Here is an 18,570-nt window from a genome sequence, read left to right as displayed (position 1 = left end):
TCACTGTGAGAAGAAGCATCTTCACTACTGGAATAGCCCTCAACAGCCCAAGCTGAGACCCACTCTGCTCCAGAGGTTATTCACCTTTGCACAGAAACACCAATTTTCTAAACTAGGATCAATAAAGTATTTAAGCCACACCACCATTAAGTCAATATCAAATATAAAAAACGCAAAGCAAACCCTCCACCAATTCATTGTAATACTGCTGAGGAGTTAAAAATAGTTACTGTATAAATACAGTGACTGATATATTTAGACACAATTCAATGTAAACATTGATTGTACAGAAAATAATGAAAATTTTTAAGTTAATTCCTACCTTATTGTTTCTTCTATCAGTCGATCTGAGCTGAAAGCCAAACAAAAAAAATGAGGTTAAAAAAAGCAACAAGCACTAAGTACCATTTTAGATTACTAATCAATGATCGTCAGCATACAAACCTTAATAAATTTGCCCTTAAAATGTTTTATTTTTGGATCTTGTCACATTTTGCTACTACATAGATTTGGTTTATATATAGTCTTTGGAGAAGATGCTCCTACTGTTCTCTGGAGCAGCATTTCCTAAGTGTGTGCAAGAGCAGGTGCCCAGGAGAACACGTAAAGCACTGAGGAGACAGGAAAAAGGGAATGGGCACCATGATTGATGGGAGGCTGCTTGGAAAGGAGTATTAGAGAAAGCAGTACCTAATTTTATTGCTTTTTAATCCTGGCCATTCCTTTCCAACCCTTCAAAAAAAATGTAATTAATGATAAAAGCTGAGACTTGGATCCAGGTAAGACCATCTCAGAACCTCATTTCAGGGGTGGTTCAGCAAACACTGGTTTATTCTTCCTACAGCACCACCAGTCAGATGAGAACTGAGTGATGCTCATGGGAAGCAGAACACACACCATGGGTAAGAGAAAGACCTTGACAACCCGTGCCCTGCCCTTGTTTTCAATCGAGTTTCTGTGCAGCATCACTGGGAAAAGGGCAGCTCAAAATACAGCCCCAGAGGGAACATTTCATTTACAGAGCGGACCTGCAGGACAAAGATGACAAACAAGATCCTCACAAGACTGGAGCTGTTTCTCTTTTTTCTGTACTCAACTTATAGGCAGGGTTTTAATCACTGTTTTGCAGCCAGTTGTGGAATGCCAGAGACACATCTCTTGTCAGAGCAATCAATATCTGCAATGTAACCCTGACACAGAAGAGGTGGCTGCATCCCTGTTTCCCATAGTGTGTAAATAATGATTCTTCCCCACAATTGCTCTGTTTACCCCACAGATTTATACAAATTCTTGGAGAATAACTGAAAAAAAAAAAAAAAGAGAGTTTGCAGCTTGAGAAGGAAACCAACCTGACATAAAGCAGTTCAGTGTTGTACTGGATAGTTCTTACAGTATTAAAGCAGAATTTACTGTTTTCAAAATAAAGGATACTAAAAGAGCACGACTGCCTTCCTCTCCCACCCTCCTCGTTCCAAGTGTTTTCCACCTCAGAAGGGAAGGTACCAACAGGCACAGCACAGTCCTGCCTCTGACTCAGCCAGGGATTTGGAGCTTTTCTTCTACCCCCAAGAATTCTGGGGATCCCCCTCCATCTCCAGCTGGAAGGGGTGGAAAACTACCCCAGGGGGTGGGGAGACACAACCAGAGTCCCTGTTTGTCTGTGGGGAGGAGTGAAAACACCAAGGCTGCTATTTCAGTCCACCGGTGGCTTGAAACAAGGAGACAGAACAGAGCACTAAAAATAATTTTGCCCAATTTTGAGTTGAGAGGGACTCAACTGGGGCAGCAAAGAACAGAACACACCCTTCTGCTCCCCAAACAGAGCCACACTCTGAAGATTATCACATCAGCTGTGAGCACTTTGGGTTAATTAAATAAAGCCACTTTTATTCACTGTGTGGTGTTTATTACACTGGCACAGAGAAGTAAAACACCATAGCTGTGTACACAGAAGGATGTGAGCAGTCTCACAGCATCTCCTGACATCCCCAAGGCAAGGAGAACACAAAAGTAATGCATTAAAGATTTCTGTAATCGCTGAGCCTCCAAGATACACAATTCAGCTGAGAACGTGCTTTCATAGATAGTCTCTAACAGACAAGTGTGTTAAGTGGGCAGTGCATAATAAGAATAAACTGCAAAACCATCAGAAAACAGCCTGAAAAGCAAGAGCAGAGCACAAGAATTCGTCATTTTAAAAAAGCTCTGATTTTTTTTTTATTTATTATCAATGAAAAAGTATCTGAAGCTTTGCCAGAAATAAGTTACACTTTAAAAAATTCCGTGGAACAAAACATTGCTAGAACAGCCCTATCAAAAAAACCTGCCTTAGAAAAACCATTACCAGCTCTTTGACCATTTAACTGATGAAATTAGAGAATTTTCATGCTGATGAACTGAAGATGACAGGGAAGTTGAACAGTTTTACAGACCTCGAGCGAATTAGGATGTTCTCCAAGGTTTTTAGAGCACAAAAATTAGGATTGCCAGTTTGCAGCAGAGACACTCACTGCTTTTTATGTTGGAGAAAGCTGCAGTTGGGCAGTTTTATTGCTTAATCAGAGACATAAAGAGTTATTTAAAAGCTTCAGATTAAATCATACTGCATTATTTTTATATGTGTGTGTGTGTGTACCTTTATAGACATATAAAATTAAATCCTGGAAATATAACTACCTGTAAAATGATGACAGAAGTTAATAAAAATGTATAAGTCCAGACATTAGATTCAAATGCCAAAACAAGGCATTTAACAGGCATCTGAAGCCACAAGATTGATGTTTCTCACCTTACTGGACATCACCCCAACTATCTGAAAGGACGAGATGCACATGAATTTTTTTCACAATGACTGACATGTAGGTAAGGGCAGACTAAATTAATTTTTAGAGTCTTAAATAGCTGGGAAGCACAAAGATTTCCTAGACACAGCTCCCAGTGTTCTTCCCACCTTGAGAAGCATCAGCTCTTCAGAGGATCTCCAAACACACTTCTCCTTGCAGGCCTCCAGCAGGTGAATAAACTCTGCTGAAAACGGCAATGACATTCACTGACATTTTGGTAAAGGTTGTCAGTGTGAGCAGGAACATTTCAGGGATTCTGATGTGTGGATTTTTACCACCAGAGTTCTGTTAAGTTTAGTTCTTCCTGCGAATCAGTTCAGGGAGATGTCAGAGGCTTTTCCAACATGCACTCACGCAGCATCCCTTAAAGTCTTTAAGTCTCCTTGGCAAACACAGACTGTAAAGTTCACTCACAGTGATACCCAAACAGAAGCAGCTGTTTCATCATTTTACAGCTCATAACCATAAAAATAAGTCAGATTTAAGGAAGATCAGGAACACGAAGTACAACAGAGCCCAGGGACCCGAGGGAAGCTGGCAGCTCTCCGGCTATTAATAACCTGTTTTACACAAATAGAAACTGTTCTCACAATTACAAATGTTCATTCCAACTGTTTGTCAGAATAAAAAAAAAACCAAAACACTGAAAGAAGTAATTTTGCTTAACTTACTCATTCAAAACACTACAAAAATAGGCTCTTAGGAAAAAAAAAATCAAATTAAAACCTACTGACTTTGTTCTTCTGTTGTCCAAGCAAAGACATCAAATCCAGTGGCCATCTCCTCGTGAACATCCAAGCAAGCAAACAATGGTTCTGGGCACTATTAATCTGACTTGCCATCTGTTTCAATAAGCTCTGCATTTTTGCCTGTCCAGACAGACAGCACTTTGACAAAGTCATTTAAAAATACTACAGGAAAGAAACTCTGGAAGATGCTGAGGCAATCAGCTCCTGTAATGAATGGCACAAACCCAAGAGCAGCAGCAGCAGCAGCCACGCACATGAAATAATCAGGCCTCTGTGCAACTGCTGCCTGGGAAAGATTGCACAGTTTGTCATTTAAATATGCAGACAGGTAAAAGAATCCCAAGGAGAAATTAAGTGAAATGTGCCCCCAGGATGGAAAAGAATCCTGTCCATCACATCAGGCTTTTACAATTAAAGGAAGTTTTTTATGTTCTTGGGTTTTTTTTTTAAAGCAAACATCTATGTCAGTTAAATATAATAAACAGACAAAAGTTAAATAAAATTCATTAATATAGATGAATACTTAGATGAGGACTGGCTTCTCCCATATCCATAGATTTTGCTGCTGACTTACCAGCTGGATACCCAAAACAAGCACTTGTCAGAGGAACAAGATACAGCAGCAAGACTCATCTGCACACAACTCATTTCACAACGCACTCTAAACCCTTCAGATGAAATTAAGGGCAATATTATCACATAGAATAATTTAAAAGGAATAGGGAAAACCCTGTAGAATAAACTAATATAGCACTTGATAACTATTTTCCTCCTTTCATAAAGAGTAACTACAGAAATAATAATTTTACTTTGTTCTTTCTCTAACTGCAAGATCAATCACCAGTCTCTGCTCTCTCAAACTGCCTGTAATAAATCTTTCCTATTTTCACAGTCCTGGATCACCAGGCAACGTGGAGCTTCCAGGAATGCAAATCCTGCAAGACCTACTTGATTCTCTAATACACATAATACAGGCTGTGATGAAGCAAACCTGACACATACAGGCAGTTATTTCCATCATCACAATCACAATAACACAAGAATAGTAATGAAAGAAACCCTGTGCACACACACACACAAAAACCCATCTCCAACTCATTTTTTCTGCTTGCCATCAGCGTTCCTTATCGTATAAAAATTCAGATCATTAAGCTCTTAAAAAACTTAATTAGAAGAAGGTAATGAAGAACACTTTTTTTCCCCCCTGGGATAACAAATAAGATATTCCAGATTTTATAAGACTCATCTCAAACTTGATTTAATTTAATGTGAACGAGAGAATTCCACTGGAGCTGCTTTTCTAATTTGGAAAGGAATCAAACCGAAAACACAGCACAAACGTGAGCATTAAGTCAATGTATACATTTGCTCCAAAGGAACAATATGTTATTAACAACATCACCTCTACAAGCTCTAAACACCTAAGTAAGCTTATTTCTGCAAATCACTGTACTGGGGAGTCCAACACTCAGTAATCACTTCCAATAAGAATGAGGAATAGGTGCAAAAGTGGGAAAGAAAGAAGCACAATACCACATTGCTTTTAATCAATGCAAGCAGTTTGTTAAATCCAGAATGAAAGGCACTGGAACATAATCCGCTGCTCCAGGCAAGAGTAAACCAACGTTATCTGGTGACAAGTTTCTTTCCAGATGGTTCACATGTACCTTGTGCATGAGGAAATAAAATACACAGAAGGGAAGGATCTGCCAAAGGATTTCCAGGAAAATAGCATGGTGAAACCTGCTCCCTCCAACTGCAATCCTGTGACTCAGAATTCACTAAAAATTGGACTTCTAGCTACATCCCTAAATCCATGTCTCAAAGGCTTATAAATTTCAACAATTTGGGATTAAGATACACTATCATAAGTACTTTCTTTGCAGCTGTCTAACATCTGTAAAAATGTCTACGTGAAACCAATGGAAAGATTAGTTTTTCTAACTCAGTTTAAAGAACAGCTTAAGGGATGCAAACAAATACCAGGGGATCCCCTCCCTTTGCAGGGAGATTGCTGAACACACAGATCCACCTTCACAGGCCTGAGAACACAAACAGGTTGTTTCTCCTGGATTTCTAAAGTGTCCAGCCTGCTCCTCCTGGATTTCCAAAGGGTACAGTCTGCACCTCCACTGAACTCCATGGACTTGTGTGGGAATTATCAACAGAGTGAAAGAAATGTTTCTCTGGAAGAGGAGACAGCCAAGAAAGCTCTTTGGCACAGAGGACTGGGGAGAGTGCCTGATGCCTGAGAGCCCCAGGAGGGGGAGTAGCAGCAATGCCACTTCCTTTAAAGCAGATCTAGGAGGAAGTTAAGAGCCTTCTCAATAACCTGCAAGTGCACAGTCTACCCAAAAGCACAGTTAAAAACTTGAGAACAGCTCCTGTTGTGTAAATGAAGTTGCTGCACCACCCCAGTGCCAGGATGGCACCACCAGCCACATTACGAGGGCTCCATGAGGCTCTCGATTCACGGCTGGGAAAGTTCCTGGAGAGATTGCCCCTCCCCTGTAATTGCTCCATATTACCCATAGGAATGAAGTGAAATGAACTGAGAAGGTCTTACTGTAAGTCATTATCAGCAACCACAACTGTCAGAACAATTCCAGTAACTTACTAATGGACTCTATCGGCATTTCCTCAAATTTTACATCTGCACACACAACCAGCAGTCAGTGGAAGTGCTGATTTTCATTATTTCCTCTGGTTTAAAACATATAATTTAAATGAAACCTTTAATAAAGGGAAAAACCCTCAAAACCAAGCAACACAGCCTTCAATATGCAACACTGACCTGACAAAAAAATGAGCTCAAGCAGCATAACCTGTCATTACCCATTTGTTGGGCACACACAGACAAGAGAGATGCTCAACTTACAACAAACACAAGCTGTTGGTAATCTGTGCTGTAACAAAATAGACTGTATCACTTTTCCAGCTCAGTGTTTTCTGACTAAAGCTTGGCAAAGCTAAAAAACTGGTCTACTATTCACACACTCCTAAGTAACCAAGAGAACAGCAGGGGGAACTCCTTTCCAGAAGAGCCCCATCATACAAACAACTTCATAATTAATATCTTTTTAATTTCCAGTGAAGCTAGCACAGAAATGAAGTGAGAGTTATCCCTAGGATGACAACCCAACTTTAATGTGGTATGAAACCCTAAAATACACACTGACAGACGTGTATTCGGTTTCCTAACTGCCTTTTCACCTGCTGTGGTTTTGAGGGTTTGCTGGTAGATGCAGAAAGCTCTGTGGCTTTCAGCCAGGACTTGGCTGAGGCACCTAATTTACAACTATCTACCTATATGTTTATTAAGTTTCAGAAAACGATTCTTAAAGCTGCACAGTCAACTCTGCAACATAACAAACGCTTGTGGTTCAAAATTTTAAAGTGCAAGCTGCTTTTAAAACACCTACGAGCCAAATTAAGGATGGAATTCAACGGGTAAAGATCTCAGCATTTTTCTTCTGACCCAATTTCCCCCTGTTCTCAGGCCTGTCTTTTTATCTGAGACTGTACAAGATGCATTCTTCCAGAAGTGCAACTAATACTCAGTATAAACAAGCCTCTCAAATGAGAGGAAGGCACTCTGCATCTTTCAATTCACAACAAAACCAAGGTCCTTGAAAAGTTCTAAACAAAACTGTACTATCAGGATAAAACAGAGATGCTTTATGGGGAATTTGGATCTAGTTCTGCTTACCATCGTGGATTTGATAGAACACTAAGATATCTGCATAGCAACCATTCAGCCAAGAATGAGGAGAACCTAATTCTGATGCATTAGTAGAGGCTGAAATTAAATAAACTCAAGAATGACATTTATGCAGCAATGTGGTAACTTTCCAGAGGTACACTCTGTATTTGAGAAAATGGAAATAATCACTATTTAACATATCCATACACATCAAATTGAGTTCAACAGCTTGTTTCTACTGGAGGATCCAATAGCAAATAATGAGCAAGCAGTTCTGGCCCTAAAGAATAATGAACAGCCACAATAACAAAAAAGAGTAAAATGATATGCTGCATTAGAATAATAAGTGATTCTCATATTGCACAAAAGAAACTCTATAAAACTTCACTACTGTTGATTCTGTTCAAAAGCTGCACCTACTTTTCAGAACCAACCCATGTAGGAATGATTTCAGTCCTGTCAAAGCCCTAATTTCAATACCAGACTTTGGGTGGGGGGGAGAGAAGCTGTCCTAGTTAAGAAACCGTGTTGAAAGGAAAGCTAAAAACAAATAAAACATGCATCACCGACTTGTTTATTTCTGAAAGGAGCAACAAACTTCAGAAGCAAACAGAGCTCTGAAGTTTGAAGTATGGGTTTATATCCTTCCCTCTCCCCAAATTAAGAACAAAGTGCTGTTTCGAAGGTGAAGCCCAGAATGGAGAAGCAGAGCCCAGTTTTAGTCCCAAACACTTTTCTCCCCATGATGTATTCAGGTAATCTTTCACTCTGAGGGTTTGCTCTTTAGTTTCTTCAGACAGTAATAAAGACCTAAGGCAGTCTCTGTCGCCTCTTTCCCAGAGGAACACAGAAGTTCATGCACAAACATGTCATACAGATAAAAAGCAACAATGAGTTTGAAGTTCTTAATGCTCAATGTGTGGTTGCATCCTTTGTCACCTGCATAATTTAATTTTGTTCTGGAAGTTACAAAGGAAATCCCCAAATTAGGTTTTGTGCTCTGTGTGTGATGAGTTTGCCGGTTTTTTCATGTTCCCCTCCCCTCCTCACCTTTCTTTAAAAATCATTTGTTTTAGACATACTGAAGTTATAAAAATATCTCAATAGCCATTGTTGTCAGGGAAATTACTGATTACAGAGCTTTTTAAACCAATCCAACTATAAGGAAAGCATGCAAATAAATGCTATGAAACAAATTCAATCTTTTGCTTAGGTAGGTTTGGTCTAAATACAGCCCAGGAAGATGAAAAGCAGCAGTAGATTTTACTCTAATGAAGCTCAGGCTATTTTTAAACGAAAAACCTCTTAAATCCTGAAGTGCTTGGTTGATTTTCATGTTCTTTTATTAAGTTATTTATAAATAATAATAATACCCAGAAGAGCAACTTCCTTCATTGCCTGCAAGCTTTGAACCTCCCCAAATTCTCATTAAACTACTTCAATAACTTGCTCACACAGTAATTATTACAAGTAATAAACAGTGAAGTTCTTTTTTTCCAGAAGACATGAACTGTCTCCCTCTCTGAGCAGTATTTACCACTAAAATAAGAATACAGCAAGTTATGCTCAGTCTGGTGCTGCAGTTGATCTGCTCAAGTGTCATATTAGTCTGGGGCTGTTACAGGGGAAGCTGATCCAGCCACTTACAGCGTGGCCTTGTGTCCCTCTGCCACGGATCTTCAGGAGACAGAGGCTTGGAGATAAAACCCATTCAATCCAGACAGAGATAAGGCTAAAGGAAGGAATCACTGATGCAATCAAGAAAACTCTGCAGCAATGGGAGACAGAGCAGAGAGAGAGAATAGAATTGTATTTTGAAACGGGATTACAGTACAAGTCATTGTGCATCTCTAAGTAAGCCTTTGCAACACTAAAAATCCTCCTGTGCCCAAATCCCTTCTTTGAAAACCATTTCATTTGTGCTGCTGCTCAGACAGAGCACAGAGCCCTGCCCCAAAAGTCTGTGTGGTGGATATTCAGTGGTAAGTCAGGAAGGGAATTACCACAGCCATCCTGGCTGGCACTGGCAGGCACTTTTAATGCAGTAATTTCTCAAACTGCCCTATTCCAGAAATGAAGAAAACAAGTCAATGGCTTTTGGGAAAACAGGGACAGACCATTGCCAGAGCTCTTGCAATTAATGGCCAGCAGAGAAACATTTTAACCTAGATTCCTCAATCCCTCCTTGCACTCTGTCTTCCAGTTCAATGGACAAAGTGCTGCAGCACCTTCCACTCCCCCTGCACAGCAGGTCTGCAGCCAAACTGCACCAGATCTGGTGCCTCTTGGCAAACCCTCCAAACCACAGCCATGGGGAGAGTGTCTGTCCTGTCAGGGCAGAGCTGTTTGGTTTTTTCATAACTGCTACACAGCAAACAAGACTATTCATTACCAAGTGCTGTTTCAGTTAAATCTGCATTAAAAATGAGAGAATGGAACCACAAAAACACCACATTCTGCTCTGACACAAACAAAAAATAAGTTTAATTAAGAGGCAGGTTTGGCAATTAAAAAAAACCCTTACTGGGCCTGACTAAAGTGGAGCTCAGCAGTTCTGAGGCTGCAGAGCAGGCACCCACAGGGAAGAGACTCATCACACTCCTCCCTCCCTGCTGCTTCCCCAGCCACCTTGGGAATGAAAAAGGAATTGGTGAATTAGCTGTTTTTCCTACAGTGTCTCTCTGTCCAAGAGAAAACAAAGGAGATGCAGTGGTGAACTGTGTGTCAGCTGGAGCAGTTACTGCCCAGGCATCTGTGTGTCCTCCCCTCCAAGTGGAGTGAGGGAAGGGATGGAAGGGAGGCAACAGCAGTTCTCTGGTTTCAATCCAATCCTGAAGGTCCCACTCAAATCCACAGGAACCTGAGCAGCAACAGCACAGTGAGTGGAAATCAGGGCATGCAGAGCAGAGAGCAGGGATAACAAAAGAAAAGGAAATTAAATTAAGGTAGAAAACAGGTAGCTTTTTCCCCAAAGGTCAATGCACCTGTAATCAAAAACCCTGTAAGGTGTCCCTGCATCTCATTAAGCTCATTTCTCTGTGCAAATCAGTGCTGAAGTGAAAACTGGTAAGCAAAGGCAATAGTTAGAGATCAAACTGTCAGTCAGTCACTCCCTCCACTAGGACCTGGCCTGTATCACCCAGGAAGTTTGGGAGTAGTTTCCCAGTGATTATTCTCTACTGAATGTGCCCATTTCTGCCCAAACAACAATAGGAAATTTCAAATAGCCCTGCTATTGAAAAATGAAATGCCATAATCAAAGTAACAAAAATATTTAGTACTCCAGAGTACTCCACACAGGTGAAGAGCTGCACAAACACTAATTTCCCCTAATCATCCCAGGTATGTATTATTAATACACCATTACACAACTGCTGCAGATTCCCGTTCGTTCCTTTGCTCACTTCCCTTATTCCTCTTTTCCCTTTCACATGCAGAACACGTCCCTCTGTTTGCTCTCCTCCTTCAAAGTTTCTTCCCCACCTCCTGTGGCCTTCTCTGTCCCAGTGCTAAACATTTTAAGACACACAGGGCTGCCTGAACAAAGGTTCACCCTGTCTACCTGCATCATTCACACATGGTATTCCATCTAAGATTATTTTTTTTACTGGATAGATTCATAGGCTGCATAGCAACACCCACCAGAACCATGCAGTCACCTGACAACAAGTAAAAACACAGCTAATGATATCTGCACCTGCTTCCCCACCAGCCACTTCTTTTGGAAAGGGATAAATGACAAATTTCTGAGCGCTGGAGCTGAGTAATAAAGCAACAGTCACAGAGTGGCCCTATAATGACAGAATAAATCTACCACAGCAAATGCTGGTGACCACTAAGTGGTCTGTACTCATCTAGTTTTACAAGGAATTCATCACAGGCAATACAATCTGTAGTTTCTATCCAAACTTTGGAAGCCTGCACTGATTTTAACACAAATTCAGCAGTATCACCTGATACCACTCACAGAACAACCCAAGTACCAACACAAGGGAAATTTTCACTTGCATAAACACACACAATATTGCAAATTTAATCAAGTACATTAGTCCCCTCTTCGCTGACTTAGACTATAACTCATCAATAACTGCAGAATTTCTCAGAGCAGACACTAAGTTGACAGAATTCTTTCCTCTGAGGCAGCACTTTTCAGAGCAGTTTTTAAAATGCTAAGCTACATCTATTCATCAAAGTTGCTTCCTTTAGATGGAAAACAGCATCACATGAAAAAGGATGACTTGTTTGCATCCCTGGCCAAAAGCACACAAACAGAAAAGATTAAACACCTTCAGGGAATGGCACAGACCCAAGAAGTATTTCTTCAAGCATCTGACATGGCAAAAAGTCTGAGGTATTAAGTAAAAATATTAAGAGGGCATCAATATTCAACAAGATCTGCCAGCCTTATTTTAATTAAGGAGGGGGTTAAAGTTTCTATTAAAAAATGTAGGCATTATTGTTTGTCTCTCCAGAGGCAGGTAAAGCTCTCCTTGAATTACCTGTATAGAACTTAAGTAGGAAACGGAGTGACCTGTCCACAGGTAACAGAATTTCTGGACAAACCTCCTTTCCTAATAAAACTCACAATCAGATGATTTCTAAAATGAACTGAGGCAGCAGTGAAGCTTTCAAAGAGAGAAGAACACAATATGTGCCCTCTACCCCTCCCAGAAGTGGGATGCAGCAGCACAGAGCCCTTTGTGCCCCAGCAGCACTGTGATCCCAATGTGGGAAGTGCTCCACGCACCGTGCCAGCAGCACTGACATAGCAGCCAGCCCCACCCTGGGAAAGGGACTCCAGATGGATCCAGGATCCTCACAGCTTAATGGAAAGGCAGGCACAGCCAGGGTTTGCACAGAGCTGCAGCTGTTGTCATTCCCTTGGTGCTCAATGTACGTTGGGTCCTTTTATTCATCAACATTTTTTACTCGCGGATTTTTTACTTCCCTTTTTAGGTTCACCTGCATATACAGCATTAACACACAGATTCTCCTTCAGCTCTCTTCCAGAAGAGATGATGTTCAAAATGTGACACAAAAATAAAAAAAGGCAGATTCAGGTAAACAGCAGAGATCCAGCTTCTCTCCAAAGTCCATCTCAGAAAAAAGGCTCCCTGGCTCTCCTCCTCTTCCTCCCCCACGAACAATCCTGCCCAGGGCTGCCAGCAGCTCTTTAAGAGCACTCAGGGAAAACAGAGCCAAGAGAAAATTCCAGTGGCCATTTATCCTGTCTCACATGGTTGTGCATAAAGAAAAGGGCCAGGACTCTGCACTGGGGCAACAGCTCAGCATCCTCCATCATCAGATAATGGGATAAATATGTAACAGGTCAAGGTACTTAACGGCATAAATTAAGCAGGGCCGAGACCAGGTGAACACTCCAGTATCTGATAGGAATATATCATTCCTGGGGCATTAGTACATTCCTCTGCAGCATGTAATAACACACTTGTAAAGTCTGTGCTGCCACGTCCATTTCTCACACTCTTTTCGTTGGTTTAACTTCCCTGAAAACACGTTTGGATTTTTAGTGTTGTGTCTTTGTGACAACGTAAATATATTCCCCATGTAGTTGTGTCAATTAGTCTGGCACCGGGGTTTACTGCACTGCAAATATTCAGGCATCATGACTCACACAAAGCCTGTCAGTTTATCCTAGGAGCATGTTTGGTGTAATCTGCCAGCTCCTGGTGATTTCTTGGGACCTTTTCCTAGCTTTTACAGCTTTTTGGCACAAATAGCTCATTAACTGTTTTCTTTGAAGACAAATATGTTGAACCTCTCTAATAATTTTCCTCTGCCAGTATCTTTTTCTGAGCTTACTGATTCTCAGTTCAAAAGTTTTGAACATCCTGCAAGCTTTGATTTCTTGCCAACGTTGTATTCTGCTTCTACACTGGATTTCTTCACAGTCCTTACAGTTATCTCCACCTTGCAGTGGTATTCCATGATTAGTTTTGGCCCTGTTTCCTAAAGACCCCCAACTCACACTTATTTCTTGTTTTCTTTTTCTCAATGTCATGGTAGAGATTTTTTTTTAAAAAGTCTTGATATTTTCAAATAATCACCCAGAAGATGGTTTAACTGTTTCTAAACTGCCTTATTTCACTCTATTTTTCATGCATTTTAATTGTAAAAACATACCATTTTAGAGACTTTAGCATGTTTAAAAGATCAAAATAATCAATACCTCAACAAATGTTAGGCTCAAACTCTGAAGACATGTGCCAGATAACATTTACAAAATGGTTTAAGTTTTCCTCTCTTAATTGTTGCAAACTTTCCAAAATAGTGCACTCAGAGCAAAGTCAGTTTCTCAGAAGTTGTATTTTACAATTCCAGAAATATTTAATTTGTGGCCTTTTTTAACAAAATGCCAAATGTCTGAAAAGTCTGAAAGTATTTACCACCCCTCCAACAAAAATAACAAAGCAAAACAAAAAATCCCAAACACAGCATCTGGATGGAATCAGGTTTACTCAGATTAACTGAGACTGATTCTTTGAAGTACAACATTTCAGGTAAGATTCAACTCTGGAATATTAAGATTGGTGTTTTTTTTCCTGGAAACTTTCTATTTCATGACCAAGCATGTTTAGCAATAAATTCAGCCTAACAGAACTCAAAATTCAAGCTTTAAATCAACTAATTTCTAAGTCTTAAAAATATTAAAGAAAACTGACAATGAAGTGGTGTTAAGCCACAATGGGGAAAAAATTGTTTAAATTTCCTGTTGAAGCTTTTTGTGCAGTTCTGGCTACAAGTTTTTTATAGGAAAGCACATTTGAGAAAGCCACAGGTAATTTTTTATTTATTTTGTTTTTTTCTAAGTGCAAGCCTGCCCTCTCGTGTGAGACTGAGGTTTAGCACCACTACAGGCAAGGGGAGAGGCAGGAAAATCAGAGCTAGCTCTGGACTCTCCAAAGAACACAAACCCTGCAGTGCTCTGCTCTTGGCTCTGCTGCTTTTGCTGCACTGGGGACACCCAAAGCAGCTGCTCACAACCTAATGCCCTCTCTGCAACAGGAATAAAGTGCTTTCTATTTTGCTTGTTATGTGGGTGAATAAAGTAGACCAAATTTGCAATATTTAAGTGCACAGGTAACTTTGGAATTAGCCTCTTCTGTCACCTTTTCTACACGTTCAGTAGAGACAAAAGGCAAAAAGGTTCTTCTCTGTCTGACTCTGACAAATAAAGACCAAAACCAGCCAAATCATGGGAGTTTTGTTTCTTAACCCTTATCCTAGTCAGTGTGTAAAGGCATCTACTCCCTTGGGAGGAGGAGGTCTGAGTCACAAGTGATTTGTGAAAGCCCACTGAAGACAACACAGAAGTCATTGACAAGATCCTAAAGCCAAAATCACTGACAAATACCCTGATTATTACCTACCACACTTCACACTCAGCATGACCCACAAATGTTTACCCAGCTGCAAAAGCAGCAGCGCTGTCACAGAATACACAGTGCAAGGCATTCCTTGTGCACATGTTATTGTCCCAACGGACACAGCTTTCACACACACTTGAAATTCAGAATGTTTCATCCCCCAGGAAAGTCAGGCACCTCCAACACAAGTAAACAGGAAACAACACCTACTTTCGAAGGTGCTCGTGCTCCTTCAGGAACAGTTCTGTTCTTCTGTTGTTCACCCCAGACCCGCTTTTATAGGACCTAAAACCCAACAAAACAGAATCCTGTCAGAACCTGAATAAAAACTGTGAATTCAAGTAACTTCTTTTGCTTTACTCAGAGCATGGACAAGTGAGCTATGCCAAGCATTCTCCTCCAGAAGGGTTTCCACCTTCTCCCTCCGAGGACAGTCCCGTTCCACTGCTGTAACAAACAACACAACTTACTCGATGTCTTTCCGTACCGATCCCAACAGATTCTCCCTTTCTCTTATTGCCAAGAAGTTCGCTTTGGTTTTGTGGAATTCGTGTGTATAATCCTGTAATAAAACAGTTATTCCAAAATTAGGATCCTGAGGTTTAACAACACAATATACCCACGGGAGATCCGACCACCTTTTCAACTGCCAAATGTTCTCCAATGCAAAGTGCAAGACCAGCTTATGAAATGAACAGCAAAAATGGCCAGAAGCTAATGCAAAGTATTTTTAAAACTCACTGCTCTTACAGCAGTTGCTAAATTTGATAGCTACAGACAAGGTCATGCAGGGAAACCCACTGTAATTCTTTGTCCCAGTGTCATATATCCTTGCCTCTCTGATGAACTGGTTTGTGTCGGAATTTCTCCTCACTGGTGATGGTGCCGTGATATCAGCACTGATAATAATTATTTTAAACTATTACAATTAAAGGATTAAATTATTTTAAGAACCAACCCAGAGGCAGGGGGGAGGCCCGTTCTGTTACCTGCAGGATGTCTCTGTGGCGCTGCAGCGTGTGCATCAGCGCCGCGTTCAGGGACGGCACGCCCGCACTGTTGGTGTACTCTGCCATTTTGTCATTTATCCCAGTGAGCTACAGGAGGGAAAACAACCCCAAAAAAACGTGAAATGGCTCGTTCTTGTATGAAAGATACAATGCACAAGCTGAAGGAGCTGGCTGGACAGGCACACCTTGTCCAACACCCCCACTCGCATTTCCGAACGTCCCTCACACAAACCCCAACCGTGACATTTCCCAAACGCCCCAGTAAAGCCACAGTAACTCCAGTTACCTTTCCCAGAAGTTGTTCAATCTCCACGGCCATGGTCTCAAACATTCTGTCCTGGCTTGATCCATTTAAGAGAGGAGTTGTGTCAGAGCTAGGGAAAAGGGGAGGAGCAGTTACTGAAAAGCACATCGTTCCACAAATGCAAGAAATAAGGAAACACTGGGGACAGGGGTTGGAAAGCTCCACTACCCAGGTTTCCTAGAGGTGAATTAAGCTCAGGAAAACTACATTTTCTTATCACACATTCCTTTAATTCTTATCTGAATGGATGACACAGTATCACCTGGGGGAAATATAACCTCTCCTTGGAAGACACGCCTGACACCACACACCTTTATCTGGCACAAATGTCCATCTCTCCCCAACTTTTAAATTTGATTTATTTATTTACTGTCTAAAGGGAGCACTGCACTGTTACAGCAACATAATCACACCTTAATAACATGGTATTAGGACAACCCACTGACTTATTAAGCAATCAGTGCTCTACAGAGCTACAATTACAGTTTCACACACAATTACACTTTCACACACCTTCCCTATTTGCTTTTTAAGATAAACTAAAACCACAAGGAAAAGTCACATCTAAGACCTGCCTGTAAAAGTGTGACAACTAAGAACCCTCAGAGACAACTCATGGCTTTGGTAATCTGCCTTAACCTGAGTAAGAGAAGTAAGTTTTGCATTGGACAACAAAAATAATGAAAACAATCAGATTACACATCAAGTGACAGCACAGAGCCAGAAACAAAAGTGAAACTCAGGGATCTGGTGCTCTCAGGCTTCCAGAACCAAAAATTCAGGGAAAGGTTCAAAATGGATTAATTCATCAAAATAAAAAAAAAAAAAATCAGTACACACACCCCTACAGTAATCACAGTCATAACTGATACAGTTAATAAGCAAAGAATGGCATTTTTTAAAGGTTGCACTCAGACAGAGAAGTTCATAATTCCTGCTGCTCTTCCTGCAGGGAAGAGCTCACCTTTGGCCCCCAAGATAGAAAGACTGGAAGAGTTTTATCAAAGTAATTCTTCAGTCAAACATGAGTCTGCCTAAAGCAAACAGAAACTACTCATGCACATGCACAAGTACCTACTTATCTGGTTTATATATATATATATATCTCATCATATATATACACACATATAAAAATATATGTGCAGCTCTCATCATTCTCATTAACACTGTCCCTGCCCATGGCAGGAGGTTGGAATGAGATAACCTTTAGGGTACCTTCCAACCCAAACCATTCTGTGGTTCTGTGATTATCACTCACCTTAGGAGAAAGCCAGGAAGAAACAGCCACCCCTGTAAGAGAGGGCTTGTTCCCTGCCAGCCTTGCACCAGCCACAGCTGCTCAGTGCTCCAGTTCCCTTAAAACTGGGATTACAAACAGCACACCTGGGAGGTGTAAGGCTAAATTCCCCTAATGATGAGGTCCTGAAACCTCCTGCTGGTTCAATACAGTAAAAACTGGGAAACAAGACGATGTAATGAGCATTAAAAACTTCTATCACCAGTTCCCTCTGACCCCACACAGACTGAACTTTAAACTCAGGTCTCCCCAGGGACATATGTCACCCATAGCCCTTCCTGACTCACACCCCGAAATCACATCAAGGCCAACAGCAGCAGCAAGTGCTGAAATGAGCCACAGGTGGGACCACCATTCACCAAACGATAAAAATGAACCCAGCAGCAGGGGCAGCGTTTAAAACATAAAGAAACGGGCTTAGTACCTATACCTGTCGCGCCTTCCGTCTCGGCCGCTGCTGTAGCTGGTGCAGAGCTTGCTGAAGGAGACCAGCTTCAGGTCCAGCTCGTTCTCCAGCTGCCTCGCCTGTTTCCTGAGATCTGCGCGGGGCGGGGGGACAGTCACGGACCCGCCCGGGGCCCCCGCGCCTCGGTCCCGGTCCCACAGACCGCCCGGGAGCCCCGGGGAGGGGAACCCACAGGGGAAGGACGGACCCTCATGGCTGCGGGAGCGCCCCACGCCCAAAGGGGGTCACGGCTGAGCACCCTCAGCCCTGCCCCACAGCCGCGGGGCTCCGCGGGCACCGGTGCCTCATGGCTGACGTGCCGGCACCGCCCGCGCCCGCCGGCCCCCCGGAGGCGAGTAGAAGGGCCCCAGCGGCAGTCCCGCCTCGCCGTGCCCGGGTCGTACCCCTGGGGAGCCCCGCGGGGCGCGGCCGCCCCGGCCCCGCCGCCCCCGGCCCCACTCGCCTTCCCAGTAGTTGCTGCTCCCCGCCGCCATCTTTGTTGTCCAACGTCAGCTGCGGGCCAGCGCCGCCGAGACGGGCGGGACGGAGCGGCCCCCGGTACGGGCGGGCCTCCCACGGCAGCGCCGCCCAGCGGCCCGGCGGACACAGCGCCTACGCCGGGCGGGACGCGCCGCTCCTGCTCCCGCCCCCATCCCCATCTCCCGGTGCAGATCCTGCTCCCGCCCCCATCCCGATCTCCCGGCGCAGATCCTGCTCCCCCGCTCCCGCTCTCCCGGTGCAGATCCTGCTCCCGACCCCATCCCGATCTCCCGGTGCAGATCCAGATCTCCCGGTGTAGATCCCCCTGCGCTGATCCAGATCCCGCTCCCC

At 42.5% G+C, this 18,570-nt stretch overlaps 1 protein-coding gene across 3 annotated transcripts in view; it reads right to left on the bottom strand.

Annotated features, from left to right (window-relative positions):
- Window positions 1-18,302, bottom strand: part of GOSR1 (golgi SNAP receptor complex member 1) — a 29,361-nt gene extending 11,059 nt beyond the window's left edge. The window contains exons 1-7 of one of the 3 annotated variants that reach the window (XM_051810030.1): window positions 18,203-18,302; window positions 17,719-17,833; window positions 15,980-16,067; window positions 15,673-15,780; window positions 15,154-15,245; window positions 14,894-14,968; window positions 323-352 (exon numbers count right to left, since the gene is read on the bottom strand). In XM_051810030.1, coding sequence (XP_051665990.1) covers window positions 323-352; window positions 14,894-14,968; window positions 15,154-15,245; window positions 15,673-15,780; window positions 15,980-16,067; window positions 17,719-17,833; window positions 18,203-18,233 — 539 coding nt within the window. In that variant the 5' untranslated portion in view covers window positions 18,234-18,302. The remainder of the gene's footprint in view (window positions 1-322; window positions 353-14,893; window positions 14,969-15,153; window positions 15,246-15,672; window positions 15,781-15,979; window positions 16,068-17,718; window positions 17,834-18,202) is intronic. The other 2 variants (XM_051810028.1, XM_051810029.1) reach the window with 2 other exon arrangements.
- Window positions 18,303-18,570: the final 268 nt, after the last annotated feature.

Source organism: Manacus candei, unplaced genomic scaffold, assembly GCF_025592945.1.
Source record: "Manacus candei isolate 608988 ecotype Guabito, Panama unplaced genomic scaffold, ASM2559294v1 h1tg000076l, whole genome shotgun sequence".
NCBI classification, from domain to species: domain Eukaryota; kingdom Metazoa; phylum Chordata; class Aves; order Passeriformes; family Pipridae; genus Manacus; species Manacus candei.
Note: the sequence above shows the minus strand (reverse complement) of the source record. Positions and strands in the feature narration are given on the sequence as shown.